The sequence below is a fragment of the Macaca mulatta genome, chromosome 12 (assembly GCF_049350105.2).
Source record: "Macaca mulatta isolate MMU2019108-1 chromosome 12, T2T-MMU8v2.0, whole genome shotgun sequence".
NCBI lineage: Eukaryota > Metazoa > Chordata > Mammalia > Primates > Cercopithecidae > Macaca > Macaca mulatta.
Window position 1 is genome coordinate 48,123,418 of NC_133417.1, and position 15,934 is coordinate 48,139,351.

The following is a 15,934-nucleotide window of genomic DNA, read 5'->3' on the forward strand; positions in this document are numbered from 1 at the left end:
GATCTATGTAATTGCTTGACACTGTCAGCACCTTTCAAACTGAACTTTTCTTCACCACGTGTGGCTAGGAGAGCTCTCCAGCAACTGATCACTTCAGATGAAAAGCCAGTTCCTGGTCCTTTCAGGAGACATAACAGGTCCTTCCAATTTATATATGTGTAGGGGTATGTGTGTCTGTGTGTGTATGTGTGTATATATAATATATATAATATATAATATATAATGTATATTTTATATATAATATATATAACTTTCTTTCCATATAGAATATATATGTGTGTGTGTGTGTGTATATATATGTCTCACACCAAACACGAACATTATTTCCAGATGAATCATAGTTCTAAAAATAGATAAAAGTTGAAACAACTCATTTAGAGGAAATCATGGGAATAGTCTTTGTTGCCTTGAATTATGCAAGGGCCTCTTAAGAGGGCAATAAAAAGTACTAATCATAAAAGGAAATAAATAATAAGTTAAGCAATATTAAAATTAAGGACCTCCATTAATGAAAATATGTCACTAAGAGAGGGAAAAAGCAACCCGCAAGTGGGAAAAGATAATTATTGCAACAAATATATTAAAAATATACTTGTGGTTATAATATATAAACAACTTCTATAAATCAGTAAGACAATGGCAAACAACCTGATTTAAAAAACAAGCAAAAGTATTGAATAGGCACTTCACAAAAGAATATTGCATAGCAATCATCTTTACAAATAAAAGTTCGAGTGAAATAAGCCCAGCAAGAAAAAGTAGACTCTTTAGGTTTTCATTGATACAAAGTTCAGAAATAGGCAAAACTCAGAAGACAGAAGAATGATTAGCCTTAGTAGGGTCAGATGGGTAGTGAGTGGAACAGAGCTTTGGGGAGATTCTGGAGTGCTGATAATATTGTGTTTCTTGGCTCAGCTGTAATTACAAGAATGTGTTCAGTTTGTGACAATTCGTTGAACTTTATATGCAAACATAGGCATGCACACACACATATACACACAAGCTATTTAAAATGTATTTTACTCATAAATAATTGAGCAAGAGGGAACTGATTTTTAAATGCATTAAAGGAGATACTCTGAAAACTTTTATTTTAATGATATAGTCATTGTCCTTCACAACAATAGACGATGACATTAGTGTCCCATCATTAGACATGCCCTTTTGGCACTGAAATTCAATCTAATAAATTCAGAGTTTGGAGAGGAGCATTAGGGAAAGATGAATAGATACAACAGCAAATTCGCTAAATAAAACAAATGTCAGCCATATTTGACTGCTGTCAATTACTGATTACTGTTAATTACTGTCGAGTACTAATTATGCATTGTGCAACTTCCACGTATTTGAACCCTGGGCAGGACAAGATAGAGATAGCCTGGCGTAACTGCAACCAATGGGTGATTAGATTTAATCTGTCTGATAAAAAGACTTTGAAACTGAGTCAAGCAATTTAAAAAAGAAGCACTATGGAACAAGAAATCCCAGGAAACTGAGACAATCACAGGTTAAAATTTACTTTTTGCCCTTGATACTCTCCCAACAAAGATTAGAGAAGTAGCCTGTCCCAGCGAGGATCTAGGACTCCGTTTGTTTCCCCAGTGTTTTCTAACGCTGTGGCTGCTGAGCAACTTGTTCTAGAGCTGATGTTTTCTCTTTAAGTGACATTTCATCATCAGTGCCCTAAGATAGTCACCCTGTTTTCCCTTAATTGATACTTGTACGCAAGAGGCGGAAAATCTCTCAGCATTTCTTGCTAGATTAGGTCAAAACTGACAGAGGAAACAGAGAGAAGATTGCATTACTTATGCCCCTTATGGCTCTCATCTGTATCTAAGAAGATTGCCATTTTATAAAATTTCTTATGCTCCCTAAATGTAATTACAATGGCGCAGGCATTTTCTTCCTATTTGCGTTTCAATTTTTTTTACTACCTGCCTGATCATCAGAGGGAAACTCGGAAGCAGTTCCACTAATCTTAACTTTATTTTCCTTATATCTCTTTAATTAGACGCAATCGCACCCTAGAAACCTTTTCTTTCAATGCTTTGTTTAGTGATTCCTGTTAAGTCTTTACCTTTCTTTTCATTTGATCGGTGACCAGAAGCATTGAACTTGTACCTAGATGTTCAAAGTGAGGTACCTAAAATTCTGGAATATTTTTTCCAGGTCACAGGGTGCTCTTTTCGTAAGATTAATGTTTACAAATAGATACTGTAATATTTATTCTGATTTAAAGTTAATTAAGAAGCATCTCACGAGCATGTTATGTATTTATTTTGCAGCCTCAGGGGTCAAGGATTCTTACTTGTGGATTTCTTTTCATCAAGTATCTTAGAAAGGGGTTATACCTTAAACAAAATCATCAAATTTCCCCAGGATCTATAAGACAAAATCCCAATTCTTTAATAAAAATAGACAGGTTCTCCTAATGCAGCCTTAATCAACCATAGCTTTCCCACTTAGCCACCAACACTGTATCATCTTGTGTGGATGTTCACTTCTGTTTTCCTTAAATCTTGTGATCTCAACCTGCATTGCTCTTGACATCCCCTCTCTGCCTTTCAGAGTCCTGTTTATCATACGGCATCCAGGCCTAACATCACCTCCACCCTAAAATCGTCTCCAGTCCCATTCTCCATTGCACTCGGATCAGACTTCATGATAGGCAAGCATGCTTGTGCTGAACTCTACTGCAGGGTGCTTAATAACTTTGTAGAACCCGTGGGATGTGTCAAAGTCTATGTCTCAGAGTAGAGGCTCAATAAATATTTGAAGTGTAAAACCAGCTGCTTTGTTCCCAACAGGATGGAGTTTGAAAGGCTAAGAGCTAAGAAAGATCAAGGTTGCCTACCACACACTTATTCTACTTTCAAAATATATTTTACTTGACATTTTCACCATTTAAGATGGCCATGTGCAGTGATAATAACTGTATTACAATTTATCATGCAGCAGACTTGTCAGACTTTGTCAGCGAATGCAGCAAATACTCCAGATTCCCTGCTCTAAGTTAAATAAATGCAAAATCTTATTATCACATTTCCTATATATAACACCTGCCCAGTCAAAGACAATGTTACCCAATGGGGTGGCTATGGTCACATTCCTTTACTGTGATCTTCCTTTCTCATTATATTCGACATTTTTGAAACTGAGTTTTATTGCACTCTCTCAGCTTACAGAAGTGGTCGGGGAAATTAGACTTAATAGAGATGTAGAAGCCACAGGGAGAAAACAAAAGGAAAGTGAACTGGAAGGAAACTGAAATTAAAACGTTATTTTGGTAAATGGCTGCTGTGGTGGAGACAACAAACAATTGCAATGAGAGTTAATTACTGACCTGTCAGGAAAGTGTGACGCGAAGGTTGTGGCACACATTACTGGAGCTACCACGACCACAAGTCATTTCCACAGGGGAACAGACTTGTTCTATCACAGATCAACATAAGATCTTTCTAGGGGATAGAAATGAATTTCTCGGAGAAATGCTATTTGTCTGTGGAGTTGCCATGAGCTCTTAGCAGACCCGGAGAAACGGCTCCTCTCATACATGCAGAGAAGGGAATGGGGTCATGTCACCACAGAAAGTTTGTGCATGTTTAGGCAGAGGGGACCTTGGCTCCTTGTGGTGGATGTGCTAAATATACAGCTCCCTTGCCACAGAGTGAAAACCCAGGATGACACTCGTGAAATAGGAATTCCCTGAGTGTATGACCATTGCTTGCCTCTGAGATTTTACTCACAGAACTCAATGATGACGTGTGTCTTGCAGAAGCATCGTTCTTTTTAGGGAAAAATATCAAGTACCTAACAAAATCTGAAACTCAAGAAAGGCTATTCTCAAAGCAAAAATTCCTGCAAATTCTAAGATTGTGATAAATTTGGTCATTTTTAACAAGAAGAAGACATAGGGCTATTGAGAAATAGAAATATGGTATTTTTCACACTAAAAAATTATATGAATCTCCAAGCATACTTTAATACTGTCCTCAGAAGGCATAAGAAACATTGTTTCTTTCTGCCTCTAACTTATAATAAAGTATCTATAGTTTATTTACTCTAACAAATATTAGCAAGGGTGAGTTACACATTTTTAAAGTAACAAACTTGGTCAAAGACATTTTCTTATTGACAATGCTTTGCCAGGCTACATACACTGGTATATACTAGGTTCCATATTTGTTTTACATTTATACATTCAACAAACATTTAAGTCTTTATTATTTTGTCAGGAAGCACAGGAACATTTACAAAAGATTAAATAGAAAGACTTGCATGATATATACCTAATGTGGCTATGCTATGATCATTTAATCTGCCAGATTTTCTTTACATTTCTTGTTACCTTTTCTTTCCATACACAATGTCCACTTGATTGGGGGGTCTATGGCAAAATCAAGGATGCTGGGTAGTGTGGGCCCTTAGTGCCGTCCTAGAGTTGTTCTGAACAAGATGTGACACCTTGGGGATGATGTTCAGTATACCCAAGCCTACATTTTCTCTGTTCAGCAGCATAAAGATTATGTCATAGTGCCTATCCAGTTTTTCCCAGCTCAAAAATTTCTTAATATATTTTTACTTTTAATGCTGTTGATGTGAAAGAGATGTCAAAAATACACATTCTAACTCAAAAGGGCAGGCTGCTGAGCCTTAGTGTAGTTAACAGAATGCAACAAATAATTGGGAGAGCAGCTATAAAATTTATGATTAGATGAAATATCATGTTCACTCTTATTTGCAGTATGAGTAGGGAAATCAAGCCCAGAAGCCCAGGACACCATCGAACCACGCAGGTTGAGCAGTGCCAAAGTTCATGTTGCTCTTATGAAGTGCATTCTCATTACTGCTTCCTGTTTTTAAGCAGGATTGAAAGGAGAACTAGTGCAATATCACAAGGTATTCTTGCTCTTCTGTTAGTACATGTAAAATCAGGAAGTCTAGAGAAATAGTGAAGCCAGTCTTAAGTGATTTACATTTCAATTTCCAACTCAGGGATATTTATTTGGAGAGTTTAGTAAAATCAATGGATATCTCAAACACATGCAAAATGAGCCAGTTCTTCAATATTTTCATTAGTTATTCACCAGTGCTCTGTATGCCTCCTGTAAGAACATAAACACACAAGGCATCAATGTTTTCTCTAACAAAACTTAATAGTAACAATAATGATGATGACATGAGTGGGTGACATGTTCTAGGAAGAACAAGGGGAATACTGAAGAGGCACATAGATCAAGCAGAACCTAAACTTCATATGACTTGAAGTTAATAAGCCTGATGTTACTAAATTACATAGGAATAAGCATAAGCAAATATTATTGATTTTACAATCTACTAAATCTAGAAAATTGAGGGTCAGTGAGGATTGAAAACATGGGTGGAACAACAGAATATAATTTAACATTCCTGTGAATATTTTTGGAATAATAATGCAGAAAGAGTCACAAAACTGGAGTTCTGCATTCTCTTTCAGAGAACACCCTGCAATTAATACAGATATTCCTGGAAGGACAACCACTCCTAGGTTCTGGAAGCCAAGTCAATATGCACTCTGAGGTGTGAGGGTTTCTTTTGAGTCGATGTTTAGCAGGCTTTGCAATGGAGTTTCTTCCCTAGAACCTTATTTCATAAAGGCTAAAAAATAAGACCACCATGGCAGGGACATTGCATCATACAGCTCTAGGAGGCACCATTTTCTAGAATGCAATGTTAATGTCCCATCCCCAGTCACAAATCGTACTGCCTCTGAATTTATGTAAGGGCATAGATAGAGTGGACTGATCAATGCTCTTCTACTCTAAGATAGTTCTTTCATGTAGCCAGAAGAGTTTCCAGTTTGAGATTCAGTTAAATCCTTCCTTGAGAGTTAAGGGAAGGTCTGACTGATATAATATTGTGTTAGCTAGTCTAATTATCCCCCTCCCATATACATCTAAGTGATTCATAGGTAGAGAAGAATGGATGATGGAAATTTTTATAAATTTTGACTCTGTATTTAGATTAAGCCTAAGTGAATGCTGCAGTGGGTGCTCTGGCAGCTGAAATATGAAAAGGATTATAGGGTGTCTACTAGAGAAAAAACTGTTAGGATGTAGGCAGGGGGAAACTGGGGAGTTGAAAGGGAGTAAAGAAAGGGGTCTATGTGGGACCCCAAAACAACTTGCAAAATATGGCCTAGAAAGAGCTCTGTCTGCTTGGAATGAGAGGCTCCTAATGGGATGAATGAAAGGAAATCATCTCTGAACCCACAAGTACAGCAGTCACAGGTCCCACAGCCACTGACACAGCTGTTGTTATCATCCTGTTAGATTTCCATCCTCAACCGTCCTCCTTCTGTCCTGCAGCAGGGCTCTGCTTCCCTCTTAATTGATCTCCATTCTCAATTCATCCACAAAAAACACTGTGTGTTATGTAAGTCCAGGACAACACGTATTCTCTTCCTCAGAGTGTCTAGAATACCAGTCTCTCTGGTACTGGTTGGATTAGAAGGCATGGGACTCTCAGTCAATCATTCAGCCAGATGAAAGATAAGCAAGATGATCAGATATCCCCACAGAGAGGTCAAATGCCATGTTCTCTATGAAATCCATTGTTTCTTTCTTTCTTTGAACCTCCCTGGTACTTTATATTCCCTTCATGACATATTTCAATACCTACCTTATAATATCCCAGGTATCTGCACACCTTTGCATTGCTGAATCCTTTGCCAGAAATGTCCAACCTGAACTGACTTAGCTCTGGTGTGATCTGATCTTCTCTTGCAGACTTCCTCTCTCCCCACCTCCCACTTCCAGCTGAGTTTAATGCCATTGCTCCTCTCCCCACTTGGGCACAGCCCTATTCTCAGTTAATTACTGATTGTTTCTCTATTGCCCTCACCAAACTCTGAGGCACTTGGTAAACAAAGATTATCTCGGGTCTCTAAAATGGTGCCTGCCACTTAGGAGAATCTCAATAAGGGTTGAAGGGGTATATATATATGTCTTCTGTTGATAGAAATCTTTAAGATGAGGTTTTATGTCATTTTTCTCTGTCTCCCCAGAGCAACATAGTGGTCTGCAAAATTAGAAATACCCAAAGATTTAACAATAGAAGAAGAATTATGAAGTAGCATCAAATCAATGACCTTGTAGAACAAAGTACGTGGGAAGCAGAATAAAGAGAACAAACTGAGTGGAGAGGGTGTCAACAAAATGTAACGGCAGGGTCAGATGGAAAAGGAAGTGAGGTCTGGAGAGGACACAGTGAGCAAATTAAGAGAAATAACATTAACATTGTGGTAGGGAGAGAGATCAGCCTGATGGAAAGATGTGAGAAAGGAAAATCTTGAAAATATTGTCCGCAGCCTGTCCCCAAGAAAACAGAGGTGGGGAAGCCAGATAAAAGGCTTTGTAAGGAATCCAGCCTTTTGACAGTAGCACATCACGAAGCAATTTATGGTTTGATTGTGTAATCAATATAGGAATGCAAATTTTGATTTGACACTGAAATTTGTGCAGCTTCTGAGGAAGCAACATGTCCTATAAATGGTGCAGAGTTGGGCTATGCAAACACTGTGGCTAGATGCTCTTGGCCAGAAGAGAGTGGCTTCAGCCTGAGTGATTTCATCCACCAATATTACAAACACACTGTCCTTAGAGTTTGAATCTGTTGAATAGTGTGGGAAATCAACACTTGAATGCACTCAAAGGAGAAACTATTTTTCTAGAAAATATATGATTTTCTTCTTAATACGTACTTCAAATTTTTATTTCATACTTATTGAAAAAACTCTTGCATTCTCAATTAGATACTTTTGAATAGTACATTACTCATGTAAGCACATAGAAAGGAAAATAAGAGCAAAATAAATTGACTAAGCAATTACTAAAACAGCTTTTCTATAAACATCTTCGTGAGTTATAACTGAAGAATCACAAAGTGCAATTGTTTAACGTACACAATTTGTTCATTTTTAATATGTGTAAATGCCTATGAAATCATTACCACAATCAAGGTAACAGACATATCCATCATCGCCAAAAATTTGTTCATATCTAATGTGATCCATACTTGCCTCTATCCTTTTCCTAAGGAATTACTGATCAGCTTTCTGTTAGCATACCTTAGTTTGCATTTTTGAGAATATTATATAAATGAAATATAACAATAAATCTTCTTCTTCTTCTTCTTCTTCTTCTTCTTCTTCTTCTTCTTCTTCTTCTTCTTCTTCTTCTTCTTCTTCTTCTTCCTCTTCTTCCTCTTCTTCGTCTTCCTCCTCCTCCTCCTGTTCCTCTTCCTCTTCTTTTTTTTGGCTTCTTTCACTCAGCAGAATAAATTTGCAATTCATCCATGTGGTTTTATGCATTAATAGTCTGTTCCTTTTTATTGTTTATTGTTTTCATTGGGTAAACCAAAATGTGTCTACCTATTCACCTGTTGATGGACATATGGGTCTTCTTTTGGGAATAAAATAACTGCTCCTTCACCTCTTTCTGCCTGCCTGTTTTACTGGAAACATTGTGAGTCTCTCTGATCCTCATCTTTTTCTATATAAAAATATGGGTTTAATGGCTATTTTATGAGTTTTTTGAGAATCAACCATTGAGCACATTGCTTAGCACACAGTAGATACTAAGTATTAGCTTCTTTTCTAAGTTGTAGTTTAATTACCTTACTGGGATTTATTGTAAACTAACAATTTTCCTCCTATCAAAATGTTTCCTTTTCTATTCATCTTAGTGTCTGCCTGCTTGGCCATTAGAACGAATGATTCTAGCCTCATTGTCCAACAAACATTGGGGTAGCTATACACTTGCCTCCTTAAAACATGATTCTTCTTTTGGATTATATTCGCTCCCATAACTGACTAATCACAGTTTCGTTCACTGTATACAGTGCTCAGTGCCCCCATAGGATGTCTATTAGGTTAGACTTGGAGACAAGAATCAATCAGGAAGAGGGCTGTTTCCAGAAAATGAGAAAATGTGTTTGTATTGTAACCATTCTGTTTGTAATGAGATGCTGTGTTCACTTGAGGAACTTTTGGGGAGGGGCACTTGGAGAGGATTATGGATGAGGGGCTCAGCCAGCTAAAGCTCTACCAGTCCACCCTCTGGTGCTGCCACAGTTTAGTTCTCTTTGTTTTCTTCCTCCAAATTCTATTTTTTCTCATTGCTGCTCCTTTAAAGTGTGCCCATACTAAATTTTCTTGCCTAAATCAGACTCCTTCTATTAAAATAAAAGGTGCTGATTTTTTTCTTCATATTCTTTATAAATATGATGTCCAACTAAGCTAGCAAATCTAGTTCAGTTGGCAGATGGCAGTGGATGAAGGAATTTTAATTTCCCCCTGTGGGTATTGTGAGTGGAGGTAGGGGCTCTGGGGTCTGTTTTGCTCTGACATCAATTTTTCTTACTTAAATTTGACTTTATTCATAGAGATTTTTGTTCACCAAGAAAGGGTGCTGATGGTAGCATGTAGGGGTAAAGTGGGTAATAGACCAATGAAGTTGTGCATAAAAAAGCACATATCCTCAAGATGATTGGTTGGCAACATCATTTCTATATAAGGAAAACTGTATCTCATTGCTGTTAGGAGTTTCTTAATGGAATTAAGAATCACAGTCTATCATTGTGCTACCTATAAACTTCTGAAATCCTACGTTATGTATAGTGCTATCCACATATAAAGGTCCCAACTGACAAAATAACTTACAAAGGAACTACTTTTTTCTTCACCACTGAGAGAAGTGAAGACTCTTGTTTATCAACTTTTAATATCGTAATGATTAACAGGGACACTCCATCAAGAGTTTTTCATGGAAAAGCGTATGTTTAGAATAACATAATGTATTTTATATTTTCTCAGGATAGCACTATAATATGCAGAAATCTACAAATTCTGATACTTCTTTGGAAACACTGAATTCTACTCGCCAAGGCACAGGAGCTGTGCAAATGAGAATCAAAAATGCCAACAGCCACCATGACAGGCTCAGCCAAAGTAAATCCATGATCCTCACTGATGTTGGGAAGGTCACTGAACCTGTAAGTCAAATACTCCAAATATCCCAAGTTCATTGTCATGAAGAATTTTGTAAAGGAAAAAAAAAAAAAGGCTAATTAGTCTTGTTTTATTTGTTTTCCAAATGTGCATGAGACAACTGTTTTTGTAATGCATTTTATCTTGTGTATTTATAGTCATAATAATATCCCCAGTTACAAGAGAAGAGCTGGGCTTAATCCAGAGTGATAAAGTGGATTTGGAGCTAGACTGAAGAGCACCTTTGACTCATTTTAAGGGCCTCTACTATCATGCTTCAGTGTCATAAAAATAATGAGGTTATGCTAGCATGTGGTGTTTGTACTTCCAAATACAGTACATCACTTTGAAAAGCCAGAGGCTAAAATTAGCTAAGAATGAATTGAGGAAAAAAAAATCTTTAAAAAAAATGTGAAAATCTCTTCCTTAAAATCTCCCAATAATATATGATACTGGAAATTATGGTTTGATTTGGAGTGGGCTTAAAGGATTGAAATGCTGTGGCTATTTAAGGTTTGGAGAGGAAGCCATTTTGTCTCGATAATGTGTCATTAGGAAGATTTGAAATAAAATAGTTAGAGATGAACTCTACTGCCAATTGTGTCGCTGGCCCTGCACGCATCCTGAGCCACTAAACCCACTGATTGCGATGAGTCTCCTCTGGTTAATTTTCTTCCATAATGGTGGTAACTTGCAGCTGAGGCCATAGGATGTTACAAAATTATTTATGCAATGTTAGCCACTCTTTTGGACCCCAGATCTATTTTGTTTCTCACAGTGAGAGCAAGAACAGGGAGAAATAGGTTAGCTGGGGACAGGCTGAGTTCCAGTCACTCTGCAGAAACATGTGAGCTATTAATTGAGTGTTCTGTTAATATCATAGGGGCCTATGAAATATTCAGCTTCCTAACTGAGTTATTAAATGAGATAAACTTGCTGAATAGCATGTTACCAATTGCATTTATTCCCCATTTTTCACTCAAAAAATTAACCCACAGCAATCTCAGGAGCTTGAGAAATATGTGATTTTAATCATTCTTTCCTCAGGTGTTATAGACAAATTTAGCATGAGGAAGCCAGTGATTATATCTGGGGAGTGAGAACTACATCCTTAGATAAAGTAACTAATGAGATATGCATTTTCCTTTATTTACTTTCTCATTTAAAAGTATTGTCTCCTGGGAGGTACAACACGGCCAGCCTGACTTTGCTTTTAAACCAGCTAAAATGTTCATCAACTATGAACTTGAGACAGTGGTTAGAGTAAATTATTGGAATCTCTATAATGTATTATCGGTAAGAACTGTACCTTTGAAAAAGTTTAAAAGTTAAGTATATTTAATGATGCCTAACATATTTTATTGGCTGTGTTTAACAAAAGGCACTATGCCGCAGTTGTTTTTGACAAGCATGAAAACATCACAGCATGAGACTGCAAAAGGAATTATGGAGAGAAATTACAAGTGATCCATCTCTCAATGAATTATCCACCTCAATAGCCCGCAGAACTCAGCTACCAATTAACACCTACTTTATTACATGTTGGGATGTACTTAATAACTTTCATGTGTTTATGCACTATTACCTTGACTGATGCCTCTTGTACAATTAGGCATAATTGGCATATCAATATGCAAAAGTTAAAAGGATTAACCCTCTTAAAACTAATGAGCATTTCTGTATCCAGCTGCTAAATGAGACAAAATTAGCATTTTTCACTTTTGGGCAGGATTTTATCATGCAGTTTCTCATTGTTGATATTACCTTGTTACATAACTTTAGTTTGGGGGGTTGTATGCTGGACTGCTAGAGAATAAGAGTTTTCCAAAGTTAAATTAGCTATAATTATCCCAGCTTTTGTTTCCGCATTCTTAGCCTGGGCAATATGTATTCCTCGATAAGGAACAAAAATAAAAGTTACTTTTGGTTATGTGTGCTCAGTGCATAATTATATAAAAGGGGTATTTTAGTGAGGATGTGTCATTTCACCGAGAAAACTTGGCTCAGAGATACTGTATTGAAAGCTTGCCATGGCACTAATTTTCTTTCTGTCTCAGTTCTTTTCATCTCTTTTTTCCATGCACAATTTTCTGACTAGATACTGACAGAATGTAAAGTATTTTGGCATATTTATTCAAACAAGCCTGTTAAAGTTATCTGCTCAAGCTAAACTAAGAACTTGATTTTTCAGAAGTTGGGTGGTGGGGTGAGGTCAAGGGGGAGATTTTGAATTTAGAGGTGGGAAGTGATGGGTACTAAAAATGTGTGCACATATTCACATGCAGTAGGATTTGCTGTAACAGAAGCGCATGCATGTAGTCTCTACAGAGAAAAATCAAAAGTATTTAGAGATCATACATATGTCATGCATCCTACTTAATATATATGGCATATGCATACTACTTGTTCACTAGTATAACAATTATGCAAATCTAATATGACTTACTGGACTATATAATAACACAAGGATCTGATATTACATTCATCATGACTTAATTCATTACAAAAATGATAAAAATATTCTAGGGTCAAATCAATTCTGTAATTTTCTCATAAATTCATAATTTCCTCTCATAAATTTTGTTCAATTAAAATGTTTTTATATGACTCTTAACTTAGAACATAATACAAAATTCTACTGTAAATGTCGTAAAAGCTTTGATTCTTAGTATCTTAATTGAGGAGTACTATGAAATGCCAATATAAACATTTATCCAACCCTAAGCTATGCAAACATAGGTTAATTTACTTGCTAAATTAGAAATTTTGATAACCTAAATGTTACAGGAAAGCATCTCAGTAAAACAGATATGAATCCTTCATTAGTATTTTATTGGTGATGTGCATCATTTTCTTTAGACATCAAATAATCATTCTAAAATTTGGTTAATAAAATCAATGCCTTTTCAAAATTCAAAGAGGTTACTTTTTGACCTGGGAAATGTTGGAGAGGTGGGCAGTTTCGAGAGGGGGAAGTGGTTTGCAAGAAAATCGCCCATCTGTAAGAGAGATCCGGAGACCTCCCTTTGGTGGGGAAAGCACAGTGTTTGGTCTCAGCGATTTGTTGTCCCGTCCTGAGCAACGGAGTGAGACCTTGTAAAGGTAGACAGCTTATTTACCAGAATGTGCTAAACAGAAAATCAGACAGCTGAGGACCAGTAGATGGGGGCAAGTGAACTGTGCCTGTTTAAGGACCAAAAAGACGAATGTGCAATTCAGCAAATAGTGATTGCAAAAGGTTTAATGTGGCTTTGATGTTATTTATAAGAGAGATGCTCCTGCCTAATACACAGTTTAGAATAGATATTAACGAGGAGTTTAAATAGCCCGAATCAGGAAACTGCAGACATACGATTTGCAGGCGAGAGTAGTTTCGGCATTTAATGCTAGTGTCTTAAGCAACAACGTGTATGAATATTCACCGTTTCCATCTTGTAAACCCCACAGAAGGGCATTACTTCATTCATGGCCATCATGAACAGGAAAATATATTTTTTTTAATTGGTGTTCAGATAAAGACTTAGGTGGAGCCATTTTTAAACATGAACATACAAGATTCCTTTTACTTCCATTAACAGACTGTTTGTTCACTTTTAAAATATATTATCAGAAGAAAAGAGGAAACAATTTTCTTTTGTTTCTTACTTCTGTGATTATCGGATACTTGCCAAAGTTGTGGCTAGCCAAAAAGGCAGACATAAAAATTGCTACTAAAAATATAAACCTTCTGTTTAGTAGAGTTTTTAAGAAATATTATGAGATTGTAGGGCTTGTCCATGTTTACTTCAAATCAAGCTTATAGTTAGGTTTGAGGCTTTGTTTGTATAAATTGTCCTGAAGTGGATCCTGATATTTAATTAAAATGACACTAAATCACATTGAATTGATAAGACTTGGCATCTCAAACAAAGGTAATTGCCCGTATTGGTTTTGTGCAAAAATAGCGCTGCTTGGAAAATGTGCAGCCAACACAGACTGTCAACTCCATTTATAGATCAATATGTGAAAACCATTGATCAGGCAGGCATGTGTAACAGTAACACTTTGCATTTATTTGTTGTTTTTATACCACATTAAGGCTTACAGGATTATAGGATTCCTAAATATTTTGACTTCCTCATAAATATATGATCTGTTGCATGTTAATTAAATGAGAGTCTGCAGCCATTTCTAAAATTGTTTTTAGTTTGATGATTTCCTTTTATTGCTGTGGATCGTATGATCTGAAAATGGATTAGTTTCCTTCTGCATAAAGATTATTAAAGCTTATTTTAATGTGTCCTATTTAGTGTAAGATTTGTCTGTATTTTTGCTTTGAAAAACATAGATACAGACAATTATGTTCTCGTAGCGAGTGGCTGATCTTTTTTTATTAACTGGACATTCTCAGCGCTCAGGGTAGAATTATTTCCTGACATACTTTGCACACCCTGTAGATAACGGGTCGTCTTGATTTCCCTGATAGAATTTGTTTTCTTTCTTTTCCTTTTGTCTAGCTCTGTCGTACAGGCATCTGACCAAACATTATGTAGAAAATAAACTGATCATCTCAATTAAATTCTAGACACACACAAATATAATTTAAATTCTATTTTTCTGATTCAAGAACAAGCCTTATGAACCGTTCTTATACACTGCATTCTTCAGTTAAATCTTTCTTATCTCATCAATGTAAGGACAGTGTTTTGTTCCTAATCTTTATTGGACTATTGTGGATGACATTTGTAAGCCATTTTGGTTTATAAGGAAAAGCTGGAGGACAGTGGAGTGAGACTCTCCAAAGATCCAAGCCTCTGATATGACTACACAATAATGTGTCTTCCACTGCAATTTTCTTTACCACTGAGATGGCAGTTTTGTTGAGATTTTAAAATATTTTCTATATATATATTAGGAGTACTGCTTTCAAGACAATGCTTTTTATACAATATTAAAATAATGAAAGAAACAAGATTTTAGAAAGAGCAACAAACAAATAAGCATGAAATTCAAAGGTTTTCTAAGGTATTTTGCAGACTTGCTGTAGAACAGATGAAAAAGTTTGCCAGCTAGAATTTTGACTTTTACACAATACGCCGCGGGGGGAAGAAGATTCAAAAACTACTGGAGATTTCTTTCCTTGTCCTTGCCACCCTTGGCCATCTCATGCTGTGAAAATCTTTAACTCTATTTACCAAGCACAAATTGGACTTGCCAAAAGGTTCAGAAAGTTTATGACGACAGTGAAGAGTCCATACTTCAAAGAAAGAGCTAGGGCTCTCACATCCACATATGTGGCTGTGCCATTTCCATCTTAACCTGAGCATAGCTAAATTTGTTTATAATCTCCTACTGATTGAACATGGTGCTGAATGTACATGAGATACATTTTTTTAAAAGTTAGTCCTCTGATTACTAATTTGAATCCAAAACTCTAACCTTGTTAGCATCTGGACTTATTTCCATAATAACAACCCCTTCAGAACCTACAAAGTAATGAATAATTGACAACAAATGAAATGTTTTGATAGTTGTCGGCACAAAGCATGTTTAATGTTTTGTGTTGCTTCCTAGCTAATTATGTAGATGACACATTTGTCAGACCTTGACTGCCATTAGAAACGTGTTTCCAGAGGGGAGAAAAACAGGCTATTCATAGAGTAATTAACTAGAATGCTCAATGACCTGTGAGAGATTCAAATCGCTGCCAGTTCAGACATTGTTTTGTTACAGAGCAGAGGGGTAATTAAAATTCCAAATTACAGTCCTATGATGGAGCATTTGTTTGTTGACAGTATACTCTTACTCTAGTTTGTTAATTTTTTTTTAAATTGCTTCTAATCCATTTTATAGCTTTAGGAGTTCCGTCTTTGAATTTACTGACAACTAATATTATGGTAAATTGTACTTCAGTCGAGTACTGCGTGC

General features: G+C 36.3%; 1 protein-coding gene across 1 annotated transcript in view; it reads left to right on the plus strand.

Moving 5' to 3' along the window:
- Positions 1–15,934, plus strand: part of ARHGAP15 (Rho GTPase activating protein 15) — a 629,252-nt gene that overhangs the window by 16,540 nt on the left and 596,778 nt on the right. Inside the window, exon 2 of the mRNA NM_001258096.1 lies at positions 9,854–10,032. Within this exon, the coding sequence (NP_001245025.1) occupies positions 9,868–10,032 (165 nt within the window). The 5' untranslated portion in view covers positions 9,854–9,867. The remainder of the gene's footprint in view (positions 1–9,853; positions 10,033–15,934) is intronic.